Raw genomic sequence first — 23,605 nt, forward strand, 5'->3', positions numbered from 1 at the left:
AACTGACTAGCCTGAAGATAGAAATACAAGCCTGACTTGCCTCAGAGAAATACCCCAAAGGAAAAGGCAGCCCCCCACATATAATGACTGTTAGCAAGATGAAAAGACAAAACGTAGGGATGAAATAGATTCAGCAAAGTGAGGCCCGATATTCTAGATAGAGCGAGGATAGCAAAGAGAACTTTGCAGTCTACAAAAAACCCTAAAGCAAAAAACCACGCAAAGGGGGCAAAAAGACCCACCGTGCCGAACTAACGGCACGGCGGTACACCCTTTGCGTCTCAGAGCTTCCAGCAAAAACGAATAGACAAGCTGGACAGAAAAAACAGCAACAAAAGCAAAGAAGCACTTATCTAAGCAGAGCAGCAGGCCACAGGAAAGATCCAGAAGCTCAGATCCAACACTGGAACATTGTCAAGGAGCAAGGAAGACAGAATCAGGTGGAGTTAAATAACAAGGAAGCCAACGAGCTCACCAGAACACCTGAGGGAGGAAGCCCAGAAGCTGCAGTACCACTTGTGACCACAGGAGTGAATTCAGCCACAGAATTCACAACACATATCCCTGTCAAAAAAAGAATTAAAATAAAAAATAGTTATACTCACCTTCCGGCGGCCCCCAGATCCAGCCCAGGCCTTTAGCGATGCTCCTCGCGAGGCTCCGTTCCCAGTAATGCCTTTTGGCAATAACCGGTGATGATGTGCGGTCTCGCGAGACCGCTACGTCATCATCTCGCGAGACCGCTACGTCATCACGGGTCGTTGCCGCAATGCATTCTTGGGACCGGAGCGTTGCGAGGAGCGGGAAAGGCTGGTGCGGACGACGGAAGGTGAGAATATAATGATTTTTAAAAATTATTATTATTTTTAACATTATATGTTTTTACTATTGATGCTGCATAGGCAGCATCAGTAGTAAAAAGTTGGTCACACGGGGTTAATGGCAGTGTTATCGGACTGCTAAGACGCTATGTGGGCGCTGACTGAAGGGGAGTATGGAGGGGGCACTGAGTGGAGGGGAGTAGGGAGGGGCCAATTTGCGGCCGGACTGTGTCTGTCGCTGATTGGTCGCGCCCAGCCGTCCGCGACTAATCAGGGACGCCGTATTTCCATGACAGAAAGACAGACAAACAGATAGAAGTGGACCTTAGACGATTATATAGATAGATAAATGAGCATCAATACCACAAATAATATAAATGAGTCCCGAGAGCACAAATATTATAAATGAGCCCCAATAGCACAATTATAACTGAGAACCAATAGCACAAATATAAATGAGCCCCAAGAGCATAAATATTATAACTGAGAACCAATAGCACAAATATTATAAATGAGACCCAAGAGCATAAATATTATAAATGAGCCGCAATAACACAAATATTATAAATGAGCCACAATAACACAAATATTATAACTGAGCATCAATAGCACACATATTCTAACTGAGCCCCAAGAGCATAAATATTACACTGGGGAACACAATTTTTTAGGAGTTAGGTCAGACAACTGTTCTTAACTAATTTTTGGATGCTGAATCCAGAAATGATCTCAGTTTTTCTCTATCACGTCAAGTTTTTGAACTATAGGATTTTTGTCTTCTCAAAAATACATAAACTACTGTACCTAAAAAGTGTTTGTTTTTTTAAATAGTACAAATACGCATTTACGACGAGAGGAAGAAGGAGCAGACATGATCTGAAACAAAGGAAATATGTACATATGTAAATAAAACACTGAGATGGAAAGTTACAAGCTTTGAAAACTAACAAAGAAAAAAATCATAAAAGATATATAAATTACAATAAAGCGCCCACTGTAAAGAGAAAAGCCATCACAAATCCTATTTATTCCTACTATGATAAATTTTTTGTGTAAAGATATTGGTAATTATGACGTATTGGGAGCTGCACACACCTCTCACCACACTGTCTCAGTTGTGACTACTCTTACAAGTTGCCACGTAGCTCTATATGAGTCGAATTGTAATCAGATAACAAGTCTTATTACAGATATCAGTGCAATTGTGCTTCTCTGGCAGGTAAGTTGTGGAGGAAAAACTTGACGTACTAGAAAAAAACTGACTACATTTTTGGAATCAGCATGCCAATTTTAGTATAAATCAGCTCAAAAACCTAACTCAACAGAATTTTTTTTTCAAATTGTTCCCCAGTGTCAAAAGCACAAATATTATATCAGCACATTGTCTGTCAAAGCAGGAATTCTGGCAATGTAACTAAGCCTTTAAAGGGAACCTGTCATGTTGTATATGCAGTGGACAGCACGGTATAGAGAAGGAGGAGCCGAGCAGAATTACATAAGGGTTTGTTGAGAAAAGGTCAGTATAACTTGTATTATATTCATTGAAATGCCTGGATTTTGTATGTGTGAGTCCAGTGGGCGGTCCTAATACTGATTGACAGCTATATTTCTGCAGTCACAGCCATACAGTGATGACTGTCAAGCACTGATATAACCGCCCACTGGACGCCAAACACCAGGGATTTCAGTGAATAAAATGTAAGTGTTGCTGAAAATGTTCCAACGAATATGTACATCACTCGGCTCAGCTCCCCAGCTCTATAACAGATCAGAGACCATTTTTAAAATGACAGCTTCCCTTTAATGTCTGGTGATAAGGCGATATGAGGATCGCATGTGGTTTTCCTTATGATTTCCTGTTTATTAATGGTGGTTACGTGTATTAATTGACTTTTTTCCTTTTTGTACCATTCCCTGTCCCCATTGCCATCCCATTCTCACCTCACCTGTGTTTCGTCTCTGCTCTGACTTGGACTTTGTATTGCTTCTGTGGTTCTGTCTCCCCTTCCATTCCCCCCTGTTCCTCCTTTCTCCTGCCCTTCCCGGCCTGTCCTTCCTCCCACCATGCTGTCGGCCGCTGGTCTCCTGATGCCGTTTGAACCTCTTCACCTGTTTGTCTGTCATCAGCCGAGGAGCCGCGCTCCTTCTCCCCGGAACGGTTACCTGCCCGTATGTAGCCTTCTTATTTCACATGACCTGTGTGTGTATTGCTTTGCTGGTATCTCAGCGTCATGTATGTAGCGCCATTGTCTGATCAGTTCGTTCCACTTGGCATCGCTGTCCGTTGTGTGGTGCATTTATTCAGCATCTATCATTGTGGTGTCATAGTGACAGTCCCGAATAAAAGTCTCAATGACTGTCCGTCCCCTCCTATTGATCGGTTATAGCCAGTTCTGACACACAAAATACCAGGAGAATCTTCCCGGTGCTCACTGGTCTAGGCAGGAGATCCTCTCTCCTCCTCTTGGGTGATCCCACAATCGGACATTGTGACCATTGCCCACCAAGCAGAGGAGATAGGAATTCCCATCGAGGACTACTTTCACTTCAATAAGGCGATGTGTAAGGTATAAGAAGGTCATTTTGTATGTGTATATACTTGACTCTGGTCTATAAACCCACAATATGGTACATCCACACTGGACTGGAGTGATATCTGCAGTGTAAAAATCCTCACCGAAATGTGCGGATTTTCTGCAGATAGGTTGCAGATTTGCCCATTAGTAAATATCCACAGAAAAAGTCAATTCCTGCTGATGATCGTTTCTGCAGCTTGTTTCTTAAAATCTCATCTACAGCACTGCTACTGTAATAATTATATATAAAAGGTAGGTAGGCGGAAGATCTAAGATCTTCTCTACAATTCTTACTTTTTTACTATTTTCTCAGAAGAGAAAACAACAATTTAAAAAAAAAAAAAAAGGCAAATTCCATTGACATGGAGTGAATATTAAGATCAGTTACAAATATGCAACTACCCAAATCTCCTTAGCAAAAGTCATTGCAAAACGGTAAACACAATGTGTTCACGGATACTAACCGAAATCAGGGAATCTGACAGCTTATTTGTGCTACCCGGACCATGAGCAGCCTACGTGAGGCCGGGTTCTGCTCTCCTTGCTCCCTTGGACTGATAGGTCTCCCCTCTGTGTGTGTATAGGGACAAACCTCTCACTCAAAGGGAGCTGGGTGGGGGAGATGCCACCAGAGACCTGCCTCTTCTTCTAGTCAACCGTCTGGCTTTTAAAATGTACGGTATGTTTTTTTCTGAAATTCTTCAGACTGGTTGGCAATGCAAGTCTGAGTCCGTGAAAGAAATCGGACCTCACTCACATGACATCCAAGTGCAGCCTGATTTTCATTTTTCCCCCCTACACATCCAAGAAAAATGAATGTCCCTCTGGTCAAAGTTTGATCAGAATAATCGGACAGTTTTTCTCGGATGTGGAGAAATCGTTTGTGTGAACCTACTATCACCGTCACATGCCACATATCAGGGAGTGCTAGTTTACCCCTAGTTTCTGGAAAATCAGCCTTCCCTGCCTCGCAATGATTGAACTAAGCGATAATTTTGTGGCATAGTTAGGGCACGTTCACATGGGCTAGACAAGCAGGGGATATTCTAGATGGAAAATCTGTTGATTATTACGGGACCCCCAGTGTGGATGAGATTTTATCGAGTCTCCCGCACATATCGCATTCACAATCCACAGTGAAAATTGAGCAGCAACACAAATTTTAAAATCAATTTATGCTGCAGATCTTACCCTTCGTATGAAATCTGGGCTAAATCAGCTGCGTTTCTGTAAGGATGTCCACACAATTAGGTGCGGGTGTTGGTGCTTCAGATATCGCCCTAGAATTTCCACATTCACAGGTAAACGTGCATATCAACCACTGCGTCACCACTTTTTCCCCACTAGATGGCAGGAGAGAGCTAGTTTGGCATTGCTAAATATTTGGCGTCCCTAAATATTGCATTTTAGTTGTGGCCTGTTATAGTCTGTAAGTAATTTATAAGGAGCATATGAAGTTACTAAGGTTGTCGGCTTTTTTATTCCAGCCTATTACCGATAGTAGCCCCATGAAACGTTCAGTTTCCACCCTGGCTCCCACGCAACGTCCTCAGCTGTATGAATATTCCTTAGAGAGAGTGCCACATGAGCGCAGCCACCAGCACCACCATCGATGCCACCGGCGTAAGGAGAAAAAGCAAAAATCAATGGAGAGGTCACCGCAAAATGAAGACTTAGGTAATGTATGAATGTTTGTCTTCAGAAACTTCATCCGCAATACATAAATGGAGTGACGAATAGGGTTAATGCAGGGCCAGACATATCATTGGTGCAGCCGCACAGGGGCCTTAGAGGTAAGGGGGCCACTATCACCTCCAAATCAACAAAGACCTTCTGTCATAGCAGACTGCAAAGGGCCTATATAGTGTTCTTACACAGGGGACCTTTTCTGTCTGTGTCCACCAATAGGTTAATGTACATGTCAGTGCAATTAAAGGTGGGGGGTCAAGTCCTGCATATGAAGGCAGCATAGGGTAGTATTGGTATTGTCATGTAACTGCTGCCAGGAGACATACAGAAATGCTGTGAGTCCTGCACCCCCTACCACTAATAAATAGAGCCTGTGATTCCTGCACCCCATACTACTTATAGAGAAAACCTGTGAGTACTGCACCCCCTACCACTAAAAGAGAAAGCATGTGAGTCCTGCCCCCCATACTACTAATAGAGAAAACCTGTGAGTCCTGTACCCTCTACCATTACTAGAGAAAGCATGTGAGTCCTGTACCCTCTACCATTACTAGAGAAAACCTGAGTCCTGTACCCTCTACCACTACTAGAGAAAACCTGAGTCCTGTACCCTCTACCACTACTAGAGAAAGCATGTGAGTCCTGCACCCCATACTACTAATAGAGAAAACCTGAGTCCTGTACCCTCTACCACTACTAGAAAAAACCTGAGTCCTGTACCCTCTTCCACTACTAGAGAAAGCATGTGAGTCCTGCACTCCTGCCACAAATACACAGAGCCTGTGAGTCCTGCACCCCTTTCATTAATAGAGAAAACCTGGGAGTCATACACCCCTACCACTAATAGGGAAAGCCTGCGAATCCTGCACCCTATACCACTAATGGAGAAAGCCTGTGAGTCCTGCACCCCATACCACTAATAGAGAAAGCCTGTGAGTCCTGCACACAGCTACTAACAGAGAAAGCCTGGGAGTACTGCACCCCTACCACTAACAGAGAGACTCTGAGAGTCCTGCACCCCCTACTAATAAAGAAAGCCTGTGAGTTCTGCACCCTCTACTACTAACAGAGAAAGGCGGTGAATCCTGTACCCCCTGTCACTAATAGAGAAAGCCTGTGACTTATGCACCCCCTACCATTAATAGAAATACCCTGTGGCTCCTGCACCCCCTACCACTAATGGAGAAAGCCTGGGAGTTCTGCACCCCTACCACTGAGAGACCCTGTGAGTCCTGCACCCCCTATGGTGATATGTGGTCATTTCCTAAAGAAAAAGTGCTTGAGACTTTGAAACACAATGAATAAAAACCACGTTTGAATAAATCCCTGAGAATTGACATTTTCCATACACAGCAGCGTGGGAGGTATCCACAAATGATTCCTATTTTCACAATAGAGAAAGCTTGTGAGTCTTGTACCCCTTACCACTAATATAGAAAGTCTGTGAGTCCTGCACCCCCTATCATTAAACAGAAACCCTGTGAGCCCTGCACCATTACCCCTATTATAGAAAGTCTGTGAGTCCTGCACCACCTACCATTAATAGAGATAAACTGTGAGTTCTGCACTCCTACCACTAATGGAGAAAGCCTGTGAGTCCTGCACTCTCTACCACTAACAGGAAAAGCCTGTGAGTCTTGCACCACTACCACTAATACATAGAGACTGAGACCTGCTCCCCTACCACTAATGGAGAAAGAATGTGAGTCCTGCACACCTACTACTAACAGAGGAAGCCTGTGAGTCCTGCACCCCCTACCACTAACAGAGAGACCCTGTGAGTCCTGCACCCCCTACTAATAGAGAAAGCCTGTGAGTCCTGTACCCCCTACCACTAATAGAGAAACCCCGTGAGTTCTGCACCCCTTACCACTAATATATAGACTGTGAGTCCTGCACCCTCTACGACTAATAATAATGATAATAATAATGAGAGACCCTGTGAGTCCTGCACCACAAATACATAGTGCCTGTGAGTACTGCACCCCTTAACCTAATAGAGAAAGCCTGGGAGTCATGCACCCCTACCACTAATGGAAAAAGCCTGGAAATCCTGCACCTTCTACCATTAAGAGAGCCTGTGAGTCCTGCACCCCTACCACTAATGGAGAAAGCCTGGAAATCCTGCACCCTCTACCATTAAGATAGAGCCTGGGAGTCCTGCACCCCTACCACTAATGGAAAATGCCTGGAAATCCTGCACCCTCTACCATTAAAATAGAGCCTGGGAGTCCTGCACCCCTACCACTAATGGAAAAAGCCTGGAAATCCTGCACCCTCTACCATTAAAATAGAGCCTGGGAGTCATGCACCCCTACCACTAACAGAGAAAGCCTGGAAATCCTGCACCCTCTAAAATTAAGAGAGCCTGGGAGTCCAGCACCCCTACCACTAATGGAGAAAGCCTGGAAATCCTGCACCCTCTACCATTAAGATAGAGCCTGGGAGTCCTGCACCCCTACCACTAATAGAGAAAGCCTGTGAGTGCTGCACCCGACCACCATTAATAGACAGAGCATGTGAGTCCTGCTTCCATTGATTACACACTGATGACACTGTCAATCATCAGAGGGTGGGTGGGTGAAATAATATAAAAGTTATGGCATAGAAAATAGGATGTTCTTTTTTGTTCTGTAAGTGTCTGTGTGCAATTTCCACGCTAACACTATCATGTGGTTCTTTCATTCAGAATCTGCACCTCGAGAGAGAAGGCAAGAAAGAGGACGGTCCCAGGAACGAAAGCAGCAGCCTCCATCTTCATCGGAGAAACAGCGCTTTTACTCCTGTGACCGATACGGCAGCCGTGATTCAGGTCACCCACGTCATTCGGATCACAGTCGAGCCCCATCGCCCAGTTCTGGACAAGAACACTCAACAAACAGACAGGTGAGATCAAACAGCCGAGAGCCTATACATACACAAAGGGGGGTGTTCTGTGAGGATAAATTACCACCTATCCATTCCACACCAATACTTATGTATCCACACTGATCTGCAGGAATGGCGAGGAGAATTGGCAGTCTATTGTATTGGGACTACCGATCAGTACGAGTTCCAGCAGTCGGACAACCATCAAGCAATAGGCAATAACTTTTCTCCACTGGACAACCCTTTTAATAATGTGATAAAAAAGAAAAAACTATCTGCGCTGGAATCAAGATTTATGACCCTAGTGAGGACCCAAGTAAATAACTAATGGAAATAGTAATGTTCCAAAAATAAATGGGGGTTTCCGATATCTAGAAATAATACAGCCACCGTAGGAAATATTAAAAATGTATCATAAAAAAGGCGTTGATAAATAAAAATGACATTGGTAAATATAATATCTACCTGGTGAGGCTGTCACTGTGGAGTACAGTCTTCTGTGGTTTAGTCCACTTGCGTTGCCCAGAAGGGATAAAGTCGAATGAGTGCTGTATGTTGTCTTCAGATGTGCCTGGTACGGCTGCCGTAGTGACATGCGATCTTCAGCGATTCCGTCTACTTGCGATGCCAGAGGAAGGTGAAATGGGGTAAATTCAGCGTATTGCCTTTAGAATTGCGGGCTGCAGGAACTGCCCCGGCCGGCAGCAGAAGAACCTGCGCTCGCGTGTATCAGCGCTGCTGGGCTGAGCTGCTCGGTACTCTGCAGTTGCAGGACCTTACGTGACGTCACGGTCACGTGATTGCTCACGTGACAGGCTAAGGAAAGCGTGTGGGACTAAATCCTACGCGTTTCGGACACAGACGAGCTCCTTCATCAGTTGCAGGACCTTACGTGACGTCACGTGATTGCTCACGTGACAGGCTAAGGAAAACGTGTGGGACCAAATCCTACGCGTTTCGGACACAGACGAGCTCCTTCATCAGGAGCTCGTCTGTGTCCGAAACGCGTAGGATTTGGTCCCACACGCTTTCCTTAGCCTGTCACGTGAGCAATCACGTGACCGTGACGTCACGTAAGGTCCTGCAACTGCAGAGTAACGAGCGGCTCAGCCCAGCAGCGCTGATACACGCAAGCGCAGGTTCTTCTGCTGCCGGCCGGGGCAGTTCCTGCAGCCCGCAATTCTAAAGGCAATACGCTGAATTTACCCCATTTCACCTTCCTCTGGCATCGCAAGTAGACGGAATCGCTGAAGATCGCATGTCACTACGGCAGTCGTACCAGGAACATCTGAAGGCACTCATTCGACTTTATCCCTTCTGGGCAACGCAAGTGGACTAAACCACGGAAGACTGTACTCCACAGTGACAGCCTCACCAGGTAGATATTATATTTACCAATGTCATTTTTATTTATCAACGCCTTTTTTGTGATACATTTTTAATATTTCCTACGGTGGCTGTATTATTTCTAGATATCGGAAACCCCCATTTATTTTTGGAACATTACTATTTCCATTAGTTATTTACTTGGGTCCTCACTAGGGTCATAAATCTTGATTCCAGCGCAGATAGTTTTTTCTTTTTTATCATATTTATTGATTTTGTTACGGACGGGTGGTACCGCAACATTATCTGCTGCAGGTTTCAGAAAGGTGCAAGCGCTACTGGCCTTTTTTATTGCCTTTTAATAATGTATCAGAGAATCTGTGAGGTGATTCATGCTGCCCACACCATGGTCTGCATGAATCAGAAACAGGCTCCCACATTGCAGGCATCCATTTTTTACTTGGAGACGCAGCATTGAAAGTTATCCCAGGGCAGAGCTGTGTCTCATCAGTGCCTTTCACTATACGGCCTTGGTGTTTTATGTGCTTGTGCTAGCCACATGTCATTACGGGGCATGTGTCGTCCAAATGTGTCTATACACAGGTTTATATAATTGCATGTGTGCACATATGTGTATTTGTGTTGTTATTATATGATGGCTTATGGTTTGGTAATGTCAAGCCCGAAATATATTAACCAATGGCTCACTAAATCATTCTGCATTCACCCCAACTCTCTGCGAACGGAGCATCTGAGCCATCCATCGGGAGTATGAGTCCCTATAGCTCATAGTGTTCCATTGTAAAAAATAAAATGTAAAAAAAAAAAATACATTTTTATTGCAGTAACCCTCTGTATAAAAGAGTGTAGTGTCCTGCAATATTTAATGAGTTAAAAAAAAAAAACACGTACCTGCCTGGCGGAGACCAAAAGGACATATAATATACAGAGCTGAAGCTTCTATGCATAAATTTAAAGGGTCAGGCGCAAATGTTATCAGGGCCTGTATCATGCCAATTCCTGAGAGAGTATAATATGCACACTGTTAGGATTCTGCTCTACTTTCCAGTTTGTAAAGTGTTAATCGCATTCTCTTCCCACTTTAAGAGAGTTATCGGGCACCTCTCACTACTGAATCGGGAGTTAAGAGATGCTACTTACATTGACAGGTCTTGTGCACTGCAGACAGATATCGTGCACGTGTCCTGTTCTAAATAATATGACATGTGCATGATATCTGCCAATACCGACACTACATGAGCAGCTCCCACTGCGGAAGTAAGAGGTACCTTATAACCCCTTTAATATTCAAACTGGGAGCTCCTTTCAGAGCCTAACTTGCTCCTCCATAATTAGGTTTGGACCCTCTGGTACTTTATTATGCCCGTCGGACCCTGGCCACTTATCAATAGGGTATAAGAGATAAAAAAAGCAGTCACAGATGACAGACAGCTCTTGTCTTTCAACCACACCACTTAACTTTATTGGCGCTTGTAGTGATACCCCTGGATCAGTAAATTGGCCTATCTATGCCAGTCATTGGCGCAAACTCACAGGATACTGCCCGCTCATATACAGCTCTGGCAAAAATTCAGAGACCACTGCAAAATTTTCAGTTTGCTTGATTTTTTCTCTTTATAGGTATATTTTTGAGTAAAATGTAAATTGTTCTTTTAGACTACAGACTTCTGACATGTCTCCGAATTTCCAAGCAATAAATTTTGTATTTATTTTCTAAAAAGGAGAAATGGTCAAAATTTAAAAAAAAAACTGTGCTTTCAGACCTCAAATAATGCCAAAAAAAAAAACAAGTTCATAATCATTTAGAAACAACAATGCTAATGTTTCAACTCAGGAAGAGTTCAGAAATCAATATTTTGTGGCATAACCATGACATAAGGGTATAAGTGACCCAGGTGAACTTCACTAGTGACCCCTCGATCCTCCACTCCTTAACAAAGCACTAAATGGTCCAATCCCTTAACACTAAACAACCCCCCCCCCATAAACACATTAGGCATATTGGATTTAAATGGCCACAGCAGCCTTTATTAACATTTGATACAAAACATTATCAAAACAATAACCTCCGGAGAAAAGGGGGGGTGGTACTCGAAGCCCCAACAATGTAAGCCTGAAATCTCCAAATCCCAACTTTTGGCCCCTATGGTTAAGTCTTACCCCTAGGCGCTATGCACCAGCTCAGAGGCAGATAATGACTAACCTGGCCAAACCAAAAGACCCATCCATGAGTCACTTAGGTATCTCCTCCACAGGATTATCCAAACAAACCCCATCCAATTAAATTCCCCCAGGGGGAGTCCAGGACCTTTCAAGATCCCCCACCACCACCACCAATCTGCTATTTCTACTTCCACCAACTTCGAGGACCCTCCCTCCTGCCGCGCCGCCATGACGATTATTATATGAAACATAGGTTTTCCTTTAATGATAATGCCCTTAAAGCCTCTTTTAATAAAGAAAAAGGGGGTGTTCCTTATAAACATGCCCGTGGCCTGATCCACAAGTAAAAAAGGGGAGGGTGGGTGTTAGCTTCTTGACACAAAGGTGGGTACTCAAAATGGTTGCTCTACTAAGATGTGTCACCCTCGCGCCCAGACTGGTTGGTGCGGGGATGTGGCCCCACTGGACCACAGACCAGACTACCCTGGAAGGGGCGTAACTAAGTAGCTTCCTTGGTGTTCACTGGAGCCTCTGATGGTGAGGTCAGGCTTGTACGGCAGGAAGCTACCAGGTACAACTCCAGGGTGATGTCTGGCTATGGCTGCTGATCCCACTGGGAGAACAAAACATAGACAGGCAGGCGGGCATGGCTGGCACTCTGGCAGACAGGCGGGCACGGCTAGGACACAGGCAAGCAGACCGGTCTGCAGGCAGGTATGTAAAACAGGTAAGAAACTTAAGAATAGGTAGAAAAAGACCACAAGAGCGGATGCAGAGCGAAAGCACAGGAGCTAGAGCCAAGAACAGAGACACAGGAGGCGGAGCCAAGTGCGGAAATGCAGGAGGTGGAGCCAAGAGTAGGAGGCGGAGCCAAGTGCAGGAGGTGGAGCCAAGTGCAGTCACGCAGGAGGCAGAGCCAAGAGCAGAAGACAGAGCCAAGAGCAAGAGATGCAGGATGCAGAACCAAGTGCAGAGACGCAGGAGGCGGAGCAGGGAAGAACCGCATGGAGCGGAGCTACAGAGCAAAGCCACAGAGCTGAGAGCAGAGCAAAGTCAGTGCAGAGCAAAGCTACAGAGAGGAGAGCCAAGAGCAAATTCACAGAGTGCAGAGTTGAGAGCAGAGCAAAGTCAGAGTGCAGAGCTGAGTGCAAAACCACAGAGTGCAGAGTAAGGTCACAGAATGCAGAGCAAGGTCGCACAGAGCAGAGCCGAAAGCAGAGCAAAGCAAGACACAGAGTGCAGAGCTGAAAGCAGAGCAAAGCCACAGAGTGCAGAGCAAGAAGCAAAACAAGGTCGCAGAGCGCAGAGCCGAAAGCAGAGCAAAGCAAGACACAGAGTGCAGAGCTGAAAGCAGAGCAAAGCCACAGAGTGCAGAGCAAGAAGCAAAACAAGGTCGCAGAGAGCAGAGCCGAAAGCAGAGCAAAGCAAGACACATAGTGCAGAGCAGAGCAAAGATAGATACAGAGTGCAGAGCAGAGCAAAGCTATACAGAGAGTACGCACAGCAGAGAAAGCAAACCAAGACAGGGATATAAATGAACACAGGAACAGAACTAGACTAAGACAGAGTCAGGAACAGGCCAAGGCACAGAGACACAGACACAAGCCAGGGTACGACGCCCCACTGGGTGGCTACACAAGGACACAGACCAGGGTACAACGCCCCCCTGGGTGGCAGACACAAGAGTCACAGAGACAGGGCCTGGCACCTCAGCAGCTAAGAACTGACTGAGGGAGTAAGTTGCACAGGCCCCCACCAATGAGTGGGGATGTCTTAAATACAGGAAGCCTCTCATGGCAATAGGCTGGGGACACCTTAGCAAGGTGCACACAGTCTCAATAAGACACAGGAGTTGCCGGTGCCGCCCCCTTATGCACACAGACAGCATGCACAGAGCTAGCAGCAGACATGAGGCACACAGCATGGAGCTGGCAGCAGAGAGAAGTTACAACATGGCCCAAAGAAGTAAGAGAGTTTGCGTGAAATGCAGGTGGGGGGTGGGAGGCCATGCAGTGATGCCAGCAGGGTTGTTACAAGATGTCTGCCGCCTCTTACAATGTCCCCCCTGTAACTCCTCCTCCTACCCCTCCTTCTTCTATAACTGAACCCATTACCTCTCCCAGCATGTAATATTAACCCCATTAGGGATAAAACCTAAAAACCCCATAGCCCTGTCAGCTCCCTATCTTCCCACGTCACCCTGTCATGTCGGCCTCCCCTTATGGCCGGGGGCCCAGTACGGCCTTTCTTGATTTTTAATCACAGCTTTCATGCGTCATGGCATGCTTTCCACCAGTCTTTCACACTGCTTCTGACAAAAATGTAAGCAGTTCTTCTTTGTTTGATGGCTTGTGACTATCCATCATCCTCTTGATTACATTCCAGAGGTTTTCAATGGGGTTCAGGTCTGGAGATGACAGAAATTTGATGTGGTGGTCTCTTAATTTTTGCCAGAGCTGTATAATACAGTACAGTAATTGCAAATGTCTAAGCAAAACAGCCATTCACATCATACGTACTGTATATATGGTGTAGCATAAAGGGTGGGTTGTACACCAGTCTTCACACTTCTGAACTTATCACCCTTCATTGTGGAGCTATGGTCACATCTCCTACTAAAATATGAATTTAATATTTGGCCATATGGATAACGTGTCACTATATGGATTCAGGATACATAATCTCAGCTGAAAATTACCACTGTTCTCAAGGAAGTGCAGGACAGAGGATTAATGTGGATGTAGTAAGAGAGAAAGTTATAGAGAATCAAGGTTCGCTCTGTGTAGGTATGACCCGTGATTCATGTCGTTTTCTAAAGCTGTTGCCTCAGGATTGTGTCTTTTTCGTCACTAAACTCTCCTTTTTCTCTTTTTTTCACACCATTACTTCTTTATTTTTCCAAATTGGCGTCTCTGTCCACTTTTTGGCCTCCTTGTGCTTTGTGTGGTTAATCATGGCTCAATACCCTTGTTTTACTAATTTATTTCCCTTCTGATGCCATTTGCTCCATGTATCTATATGATGGTTAATCTCAATCAATGTCCACGTCCATTGTTTATTTGGCGATTTCTTGACTTGTTTTTTGTGTTGTGCTGCCATCATGTGTTCCTGTGCTGTTTTGATGTGCTTTCTCACCCTTTCACTCTAGGGCAGCGGTTCGGCCAATGGAAGTCCACGTTTGACCAGCTCCGGTGCTAGCACCCCATGCCGGGCAGTCCGGAGACAGCTACCCCAGACTCCTCTTACTCCCCGGCCCAGTGTAACCTACCGGACAGCTCTTTCCTCCCCTGTGCACTTTGGAGGACCAAGTTACTCTCCCGGAAGACTCAGCCGGGGCTTATCAGAGCACAACACCTTGATGTACAGCGACTCTCCAAGCCCCTCTGCTTGCACAGTCACACGTATCGGTTCTGACCCTTACCTAGGGCCAAGAGCAGATTCAGACAGCTACTGTCCGATGCCAGAGGACACATTAACCTTTGAGGAGGCATTGGCTAGCAACTCTGGACGTTCCTCTCGAACTTCCTACGTGTCCTCCCTTACCTCCCATTCCCACCAGCTCTGCAGGGTTCCCAATGGATATCACTACGCCTTAGGGCTCAGTACAGGGTCTGGTTCAGCTCCCAGAGTACGAAGCTATTACCATGAAGCAGACGAGGATGACTGGTGCTAGCAAAGGGACTCAAAACACTTTCCCATGCCCATCCCCGCTTCCAAGGAAAGCCGAAGTGAGAGAAGCCCACGGGCTGGAGTTGGGCCACTTGTTTGAGTAACTACTGATGAGTTTTATCATCAGCTGGCGGATCGCCGTGACATCAGAGCACGTCACGGGAGAGCGGAGGCAGCCATCTTAGGGAACCTTAAGAAAAAAAAACATGGATACACTGGAACAAATTTAAGGAAGAAACGAGGAACGGGCAGTAACTCCAGAGCAGGTCTCCGTTAAAACTTGTCCTGGCATTGTAATTTTGAGTCTTCCTTTTGGGGAGTGTTAAGATGCCTATTTCTTCGTAAATCGGAAGATGAAAAGTATGAAAAAACGGGAAAGAATGAAGGATATAAGTGTAAATGAGGAGTAGGACCACAGAGTATTGAGGTTGCCTTTTTTTATTTATATAAACTTAAAAGGAGACAGGAGAGTGATTGTCAAGCCCTTCACCTTCCTGCGCCATCCTCCAAGAGTTCATGGGAAGTTACAGCTCACTCGCTCAACATCTCATCATCCAACTTTTTTTCCCCATTCTCACAAGTGTACCACTCCACTTCAGTGGAGGACATATGAGCTACTCCCAAATTTCCATCAGTAGCCATGACCCAATACATTGTATGGTTTTGTTCTTCTTTGTACACCTCTACTTTTTCTTGCTCTCTACAGCAGTGGTGATCCCACAGTAGACTTTTTTTGTAAGAATTAGTAATTTCAAGCATGACATGTGTAGCAGAAAAAAAAAACGTTGTTGGTTGGTCGAGGAGTCCACTCAAGATGATAATGCTGTAACGTCATACCCTGGCTCAGTGGCATGTCAAATCTAACGAGGAACCCACCAAGGTTCAACATTTGTCTACAAATAACAGTAGTCTATCTTTTACGGGAATTCTGTCATGTCGGAGTGACCGTTACCTTAACTGCTAGAAAATGAACGTTCAGAAACCCGTTTGAGAAGTTTGTGTTTTCGTATGTCTGTGTGTACGCTACCGATGAAATGTTTTGTTTGTTTTTTTTACCAGTGTAAGTGGCGTCCCCATTGAATCACGCTAACAAGTTGGGGAACTCCATTGGCACCTATCTGTTCTCTGTCCTGAATCTCACCAGTAAGCCTTTCCTATCCTCAGCATAGCCTAGATTATGGTAATGCACAGGTCTGAGCATGCATGCTATCGGTTAGTGTGTGTTACTTTGCACATGATTTGGTCAACGAAGTTGCACTAATGTGTGTTCTTAACAATTTTATTCCTTTTTCTTTTTTAAAAAAATGTATTTAAAAACTTGTAACAGGGAGCCAATTAATAGACGCTCGTTCCCAAAGTCTTCATATTTGTTTATATCATATACCGTCTACGAAAATGGTCATGTTTTGCACTGAGCAATCCCCTCTCACCCAAGAGTCTCTATTTCCTTACCATTTTCTATCTTCATAGCACCAAGTGCTACAGATGATTGTATAACTTGTCTGTAGAAGACGTGTAGCCGTGCCGGCAGGGCATTTTTTAAATCTTTTTTTTCCTGTGCCATACAATGTTAAAAGGCAACATGTTGTTCGTCCTAGTGCCAAATGCATTGCATTGCGTAGAGCTGCAGGCAACACTGTGCCAATCATTCAGTGCCCAGTGAACCACAGTCATCGAGCTTGCCCTATGGCAATAAGGCACTCTGTGAGTCCGGGACAGATGCTGATAGCGCTATGTGGCCTTTTTATATTCACATGTAGCATATGATCCAAATGGAAAGCACAAAACGATATGAGATATACAGAGGGCACGACGTGGGGGTTACATTGTATCTATTCTGTGCATATAATATATCACATTAGTAATCTATTTTAAAGGGCAAAGCTGATTTTCCAAAGACATTTCCAGGCATGATATAAACGTCAGTGAGAGGGACTTTAGGATTTCATACCAGGTAGAACGTAGATAAGGGGACCACAGGAAGTCTTGCTTTACTGCAAGGGGACCACAGGAAGTCTTGCTTTACTGCAAAGGGACCACAGGATGTCTTGCTTTACTGCAAGGGGATCACAAGAAGTCTTGTATTACTAAAAGAGAACCATGGAAAGTCTTGCTTTACTGCAAGAGGACCACAGGAAGTCTTGCTTTACTGCAAGGGGACCACAGGAAGTCTTGTTTTACTAAAAGAGGACCATGGAAAGTCTTGCTTTACTGTAAGGGGACTGCAGGAAGTCTTGCTTTACTGCATCAAGTTTTAAAGAGAGGTTGACGTACAGAGGCCCCTCAGACTTACAGGTTCCCCAGCAAGTTCTACAATATATTTTTGCAGATTTTTAGTTGTTCTGGATTGGGTTTTTTGGATGGTATATATATATATCACCTTGTGGAAAGATTATATGGATTTACATATACTAGATTAATTGTCTAGCACAATATATACTACAGAAGTCAGACAGGTTAGCTAGAGCGATGATACGCTATAGAGCAGATATAAAGGGCCGATCACCATTTACCATGCAATATTTGCAAAAGTCGCACTGTACGTCATTTCACTGCTAAGTGCCTGCATTTTATGGATATTTGTATTGTGAAAAGGGCGACTTTTTTTTCTTCCATTTCATTGTATAAGCACATCCTCTCATCTCCCCAATCGTTTTGTCACATAGCCTAGTACAGAAAAAAACGTGTACAGTATCTATGCCAATGATCACTCTCTAATTTGGTGGTCTTTAGCTGTTGCAAAACTTCAACTATAAGGATGGCGGGCTTCCCATCAGGAGAACCTAACGATCAATTGTGATTATCTGGGAACCTGGCAACAAGTGTTTAATTTCCCTAGAGTACCCCCAGAGATGCAATGAAGCATTACACAGATTTGTAATTAGAGTTATGGTTTGGTAGCAGCTGGAGAACCACAGTTGGAGAACAATGCTTTAGATGTTTAGTGACTTCATCTATTGTGGTTATACCGAATATAGAGTTTTCTGTTTGTATAAATGCAACAAGTCCCCAAATGATAAGTTGATAGGTTGCTCCACTGCTTAGTACTGTAAGGAAAGTGTGTATTTTCCTGTAGCACCCCAGAGGTAAAGTTAAGCATTATGTATTAAGGATATAACTCAATGGTCTGTCAATGTTACACATGGACAGGTCCTCCTAGCCAGAGCTTCTTGAATGAACTGTAACATTCTAGGTTTTCTAATCCAGACAATCCCTTCAAGATGCAGATTCATCAAAAATTAGCACACATCAAAGGAATCATCTACAGACAAGCAAATGAACTGTGGCCCCAATAGACCTTTGTTAATTGTACAGGCATGAAGCCTGGAGCGGGTTCTCTCCTTCTCGTTGCGTCACTTATAGACTCGTACTGTATATGTGTCTGGTCCTATAAACTACACACTAGTATAAGGTTTTTATCACTGTAACACGTTTTTCAGTGGTCGCTGGACTTCCATCTTTTTTCTCTTGCAGCTCTGTTTTTTTTCAGCGCTGGAGATCAGATATTTCTATAAAACGTATATTTGTATTTTATCTATATTATGGGGGGACGGCAGAAACACATCAGCAACGTGTCACCTGGTCTCTTTTTGGAAAAGCTCAGATGTAACGGTGTTTCGTAAAATTACCCCAGCATTTCATTCTCAACATATCTGCATGACTGTAAAAACTCATTTAACCTGGAAAGGGCTTGTGACATCAATTGCAAAAATTGCAAATTGTTGTCTATTATACGGGATTAATATTTGCAGCGTTAGATATTAGTATGAAGGATTATTTTTTGTAATATAGAGATGAGGATAGATGTATATATAAATATATATACTAGAGACCATGCTGTTTTCCGCCTGCATCAACCCCAACCCTCCCCTACTGCTCAGCTCAATAGCATATAAAGAAAAGAAGGTCACCTGCAATATGGTGCCATCTGGGACAGGAGGTCCTGGGGTTTGTTGACTTGGCCCAATATCCCACCCTCTTGCAAGCTGACAATGCAGTTCCTCCGTACAGGGGATCCTGCCTTGGTTCTTGCAACCCAATATAGCAAGGGGGATGGTACAACCAGGGCTGGGCCGCCTCTTTACACCGGCCCCATAGTAAGTGAATGGGCTGGTGCCTTGGTACATACTCCATTGGTTGGGCAAACTTTTAAGGGTTGGGTTATTACATCATTTCAATGGTGTTTGACCAAAATATAATGTTGATCAGAGCAGGACAGAAAACACAATATACACCAATCGTACATACATGTATAGAGTTTTGATAGGTGTCCGTTTGAATTTTGCGATAGGGGTTGATTCGAGCCAACCCTGTACTACTGACAGATCCAAAGCTCCCATTATAAAAGATGGTGAATCTGCATGCGGAAAAAAGAAGGGAATTTCTCCCCACTGGGCTATGCAAGAATCGAATCAGCAGATGCCAAGAAATTCACCTTTTCATCCAACACTATAAGCTTTGTTTGTTGGACTTTACCATTTCAAGGCTTATGGATAAATGCGACCAAATCTTTTGTATGTTTCTTTTCTTCTTTTTGTTCCATATGACGAAGATTAAACAGGCACAACTTTCATTTTTGTAAAAAATATATATAATAAAAAAAAAAGACTTGAGATGAACAAAAAAAAAGCATTTTGCGCTTGCAGCATGAAAATGTCAGTCAACCTGCGAGGAATTGGGACATTGTTGTTTTATATGCTGGAATATATGGCCTTTGCCCTCATCCATATACTCACACACCTGGTCCATACTTTCCCTGTTGGGCTGTAAAATGTGTTTGTTTTTTTTCAGAGCTGTATGTGAGGCATTGAGCATGATGGGGGTTAATATGACTCTTGTTTAGGCTGTGCTTAGACATAGCTGTCAACATGGCCTGTGATATGAAGGCGAAGGACTTTGGGGTTGGGCGGGGGAAGGGTTCGAGGAGATCAGTGGTTGATAATGGGTAATTCAGGTGACTCACCCTTTGGGTCGAAGCACAGTTATATCTCACAATGCACGCACTTTAGTAATAAGTCTATGTGTTGCAAAACCTCTTTTTTAATATCACATCCGACTCGAAACCGGTTGACATACTTTTAGGTGATGTGTATGGTACGGTATATAACAAAAATTGCCGGCATATTTCACCAACCTCCCTTTTCTTATCTTTGCATCAAAAATTATTTTACGCTTTCTTGGAGGTCTTTAAAATTTCAATTTAAGCTGGCAGCTATGTATGAAAGCACATTGACAAGAATACATCCAGTAGGGGTAATTCATTAAGTTGCAGATCAAGGGAGCATTTTGCAAAATAAAAAATTGGTAGCCCAGAGTTATTGCTCTTTTGTATATTAGCGGCTTCTATGGTCTCTGATATATTTGACTGAATGTATACTTCTACGTGGATGAAAAGATGTAGGGTCCTCCAGGGCAAGGAAATTGTATTTTTGATCAGAGTCCTCTCCTTTAGATCTCATGGAGCTGTCGGCAGCAACATCAACGGGCAAATGCTCTTGGGTCCACAATTTTAGGAGATGTTTGAGGTCATCTAATTCGAGTTTACGTTGTTTGCTGTAAAGTCATTGCCCGCTTTGCAGAACTCGCTGTAAGATTTAAAAAAAAAACTTTTTCTTTAAAAAGGACGGGAGAGGTGGAGACAGGTTTACACTGATTCCTCTATTGCCCTACAGATGATCAAATATTGTACTGTTATGGTGTTTGTATGTAAGTTAGACTAATTTGTAGTGGGATAAACCAGCATCTGGGTGGGCAATGGCCCCCTTCCTGCTGGAAATGGCTGGCGCTGTTGTCTTTTTGTTGACTTTGGCATGACGTCAGCCATACTAGACAATGCACCTCACTCCAAAACAGAACTAACTTTGTGAGTTGTTGCCACTTATAAAAAAAACATAATAAAAATATCCTCCACTTTAATTGTTTGCATCCCAAACCAGACTGAACTGGCCGTACCTTGCATAAATTAATGTTTGCATGTAAACTATATACATATTAAATTATATATATATAAAAAAGAAACGGGAAAAAAAAACAAAACAAAAAAAAACATTACTTGCATGGAAAATGCTAAACATCTCTTCGTACTCTTTTTGATACGATGTACGCATCTGTTGTTTATTTTTATTTATATTTGATAATAATTGGGGGTTTGTTGCAAAAAAAAAATTTCTATGAAAGAAAAAAAACAAAAAAACAAACAACATTTTGAAAATTGGACACAACTTTTTTTCCCTTCAACACATCTAGAAGTTGAATAGTCTGTTGTCTGAATCATAACTAATCAGCCCAGACACCAGATTGTGACATCGATTCTACAATTACCAATTTTGTAAGAAACAAAAAAGTCCTTGAACTTAAATAAAACTTGGCAAATAAATAAGAAGTGTGGCGTCTTGTTTTAGGCATTGTTTTATCTGTTCTTTGTAAATTTGGGTTTACACGTTGTCCATGTTCTACCTGATGGAAATCCACTCAGACATGAAATTTCTCCTTCCAGTTCAGACTTACATTTTTCTCCATAGAAAAGCTCTGTTCTTCTCAACATTGGAAAGATTTATAGGAAGCAGTTTTGATGTAGGGCATATTTTTAGTTTTTCTCGTCCATTGCAGGAAAGGGCTTGAAAGTTTGACTACTTTTGCTCAGAAATGAGTGACTTTCATTCCCCCACCTCTCTTTGCAGCTCATATAAAGCACATTACTCATCAGGGGATGATAGTGACTAGTATGTTCCTCTGGCAGTAAAGCAAAAATAAGTACATTGCATTATTGTGAACACCACTGTGAGCGCCATTCCAGCACCCATGCTAAACTTATGGAACACTTTGGGGCACAGCAATGGGCACCATCACAGCACCATTCCAACACCCCACTAAACTTACAGAACAGGACCCCTACTCTTCTCCATCTACACTTTCGGCCTGGGACAGCTCATAGAATCCCACGGTATGCAGTACCATTTCTACGCTGATGACAAGCAGATCTACCTATCCGGACCTGACCTCACCTCCTTACTTACCAAAATCCTGCACTGTCTGTCTGCTATTTCTGCCTTCTTTTCTGCTCACTTTCTACAACTGAACATGGACAAAACAGAATTCATCATCTTTCCCCCATCTCACTCTACCCCTCCACCAGACCTATCCATCAATGTCAATGGCTGCTCACTTTCCCCAGTCCCACACGCCCGGTGCCTCGGGGTGATCCTCGACTCTGCCCTCTCTTTCAAGCCACATATCCAAGCCCTTGCCTCCTCCTGCCATCTCAAACTCAAAAATATTTCCCGGATCCGTGCTTTCCTTGACCGCAACACCGCAAAAACGCTAGTGCATGCCCTTATCTCCCGCCTCGACTACTGCAACCTCCTACTCTCTGGACTCCCCTCTAGCACTCTGGCACCGCTCCAATCCATCCTACACTCTGCTACCCGACTAATCTACCTGTCTCCCCGCTATTCCCCAGCCTCTCCCCTATGTCAAGCCCTTCAGTGGCTTCCTATCGCCCAGAGACTCCAGTTCAAAACCCTCACAATGACATACAAAGCCATCCACAACCTGTCTCCTCCATACATCTGTGACATGGTCTCCCGGTACCTACCTACACGCAACCTCCGATCCTCTCAAGACCTCCTTCTCTACTCCCCTCTCATCTCTTCTTCCCACAACCGCATCCAAGACTTCTCCCGTGCTTGCCCCATACTCTGGAACTCTCTACCCCAACACATCAGACTCTCGCCTACCATAGAAACCTTCAAAAAGAACCTGAAGACCCACCTCTTCCGACAAGCCTACAGCCTGCAGTGATCCTGAAGTTACTGAACCGCCGCGCAACCTGCCCTACCCTCTCCTAGTGTTTCATCACCCATCCCCTGCAGACTGTGAGCCCTCGCGGGCAGGGTCCTCCCTCCTTATGTACCCGTGTGCCTGTTATCTGCTCATGTTTAATGTATTTGTCTATATTTGCCTCGTATTCACATGTAAAGCGCCATGGAATAAATGGCGCTATAAAAATGTATAATAATAATAATAACATTTGGGGCACAGCATTGGGCACCATCACAGTACCATTCCTGCACTCATGTTAAACTTATGGAACGCTTTGGGGCACAGCATTGGGCACCATCAAGAGTGCCATTCCAGCACACATGCTAAACTTATAGAACGCTTTTGGACACAGCATTGGGCACCATCACAGTATCATTCCAGCACTCATGTTAAACGTATGGAATGCTTTGGGGCACAGCATTGGGAACCATCAGGAGTGCCATTCCAGCACACATGCTAAACTTATGGAACGCTTTTGGGCACAGCATTGGGCATCATCACAGTACCATTCCTGCACTCATGTTAAACTTATGGAACGCTTTGGGGCACAGCATTGGGCACCATCAAGAGTGCCATTCCAGCACACACGCTAAACTTACAGAACATTTGGGGCACAGCATTGGGCACCATCACAGTACCATTCCAGCACAC

The 23,605-nt window shown here is 44.1% G+C and overlaps 1 protein-coding gene across 1 annotated transcript in view; it reads left to right on the forward strand.

The window, feature by feature from the left end:
• CACNA1B (calcium voltage-gated channel subunit alpha1 B) overlaps positions 1 to 18,629 on the forward strand; it is a 467,134-nt gene extending 448,505 nt beyond the window's left edge. Inside the window, exons 44-46 of the mRNA XM_069747979.1 lie at positions 4,885 to 5,074; positions 7,776 to 7,972; positions 14,613 to 18,629. Coding sequence (XP_069604080.1) covers positions 4,885 to 5,074; positions 7,776 to 7,972; positions 14,613 to 15,137 — 912 coding nt within the window. The 3' untranslated portion in view covers positions 15,138 to 18,629. The remainder of the gene's footprint in view (positions 1 to 4,884; positions 5,075 to 7,775; positions 7,973 to 14,612) is intronic.
• The last annotated feature ends 4,976 nt before the right edge of the window (positions 18,630 to 23,605 follow it).

This window comes from Ranitomeya imitator, chromosome 2, assembly GCF_032444005.1.
Source record: "Ranitomeya imitator isolate aRanImi1 chromosome 2, aRanImi1.pri, whole genome shotgun sequence".
Classification (NCBI taxonomy): Eukaryota; Metazoa; Chordata; class Amphibia; order Anura; family Dendrobatidae; genus Ranitomeya; species Ranitomeya imitator.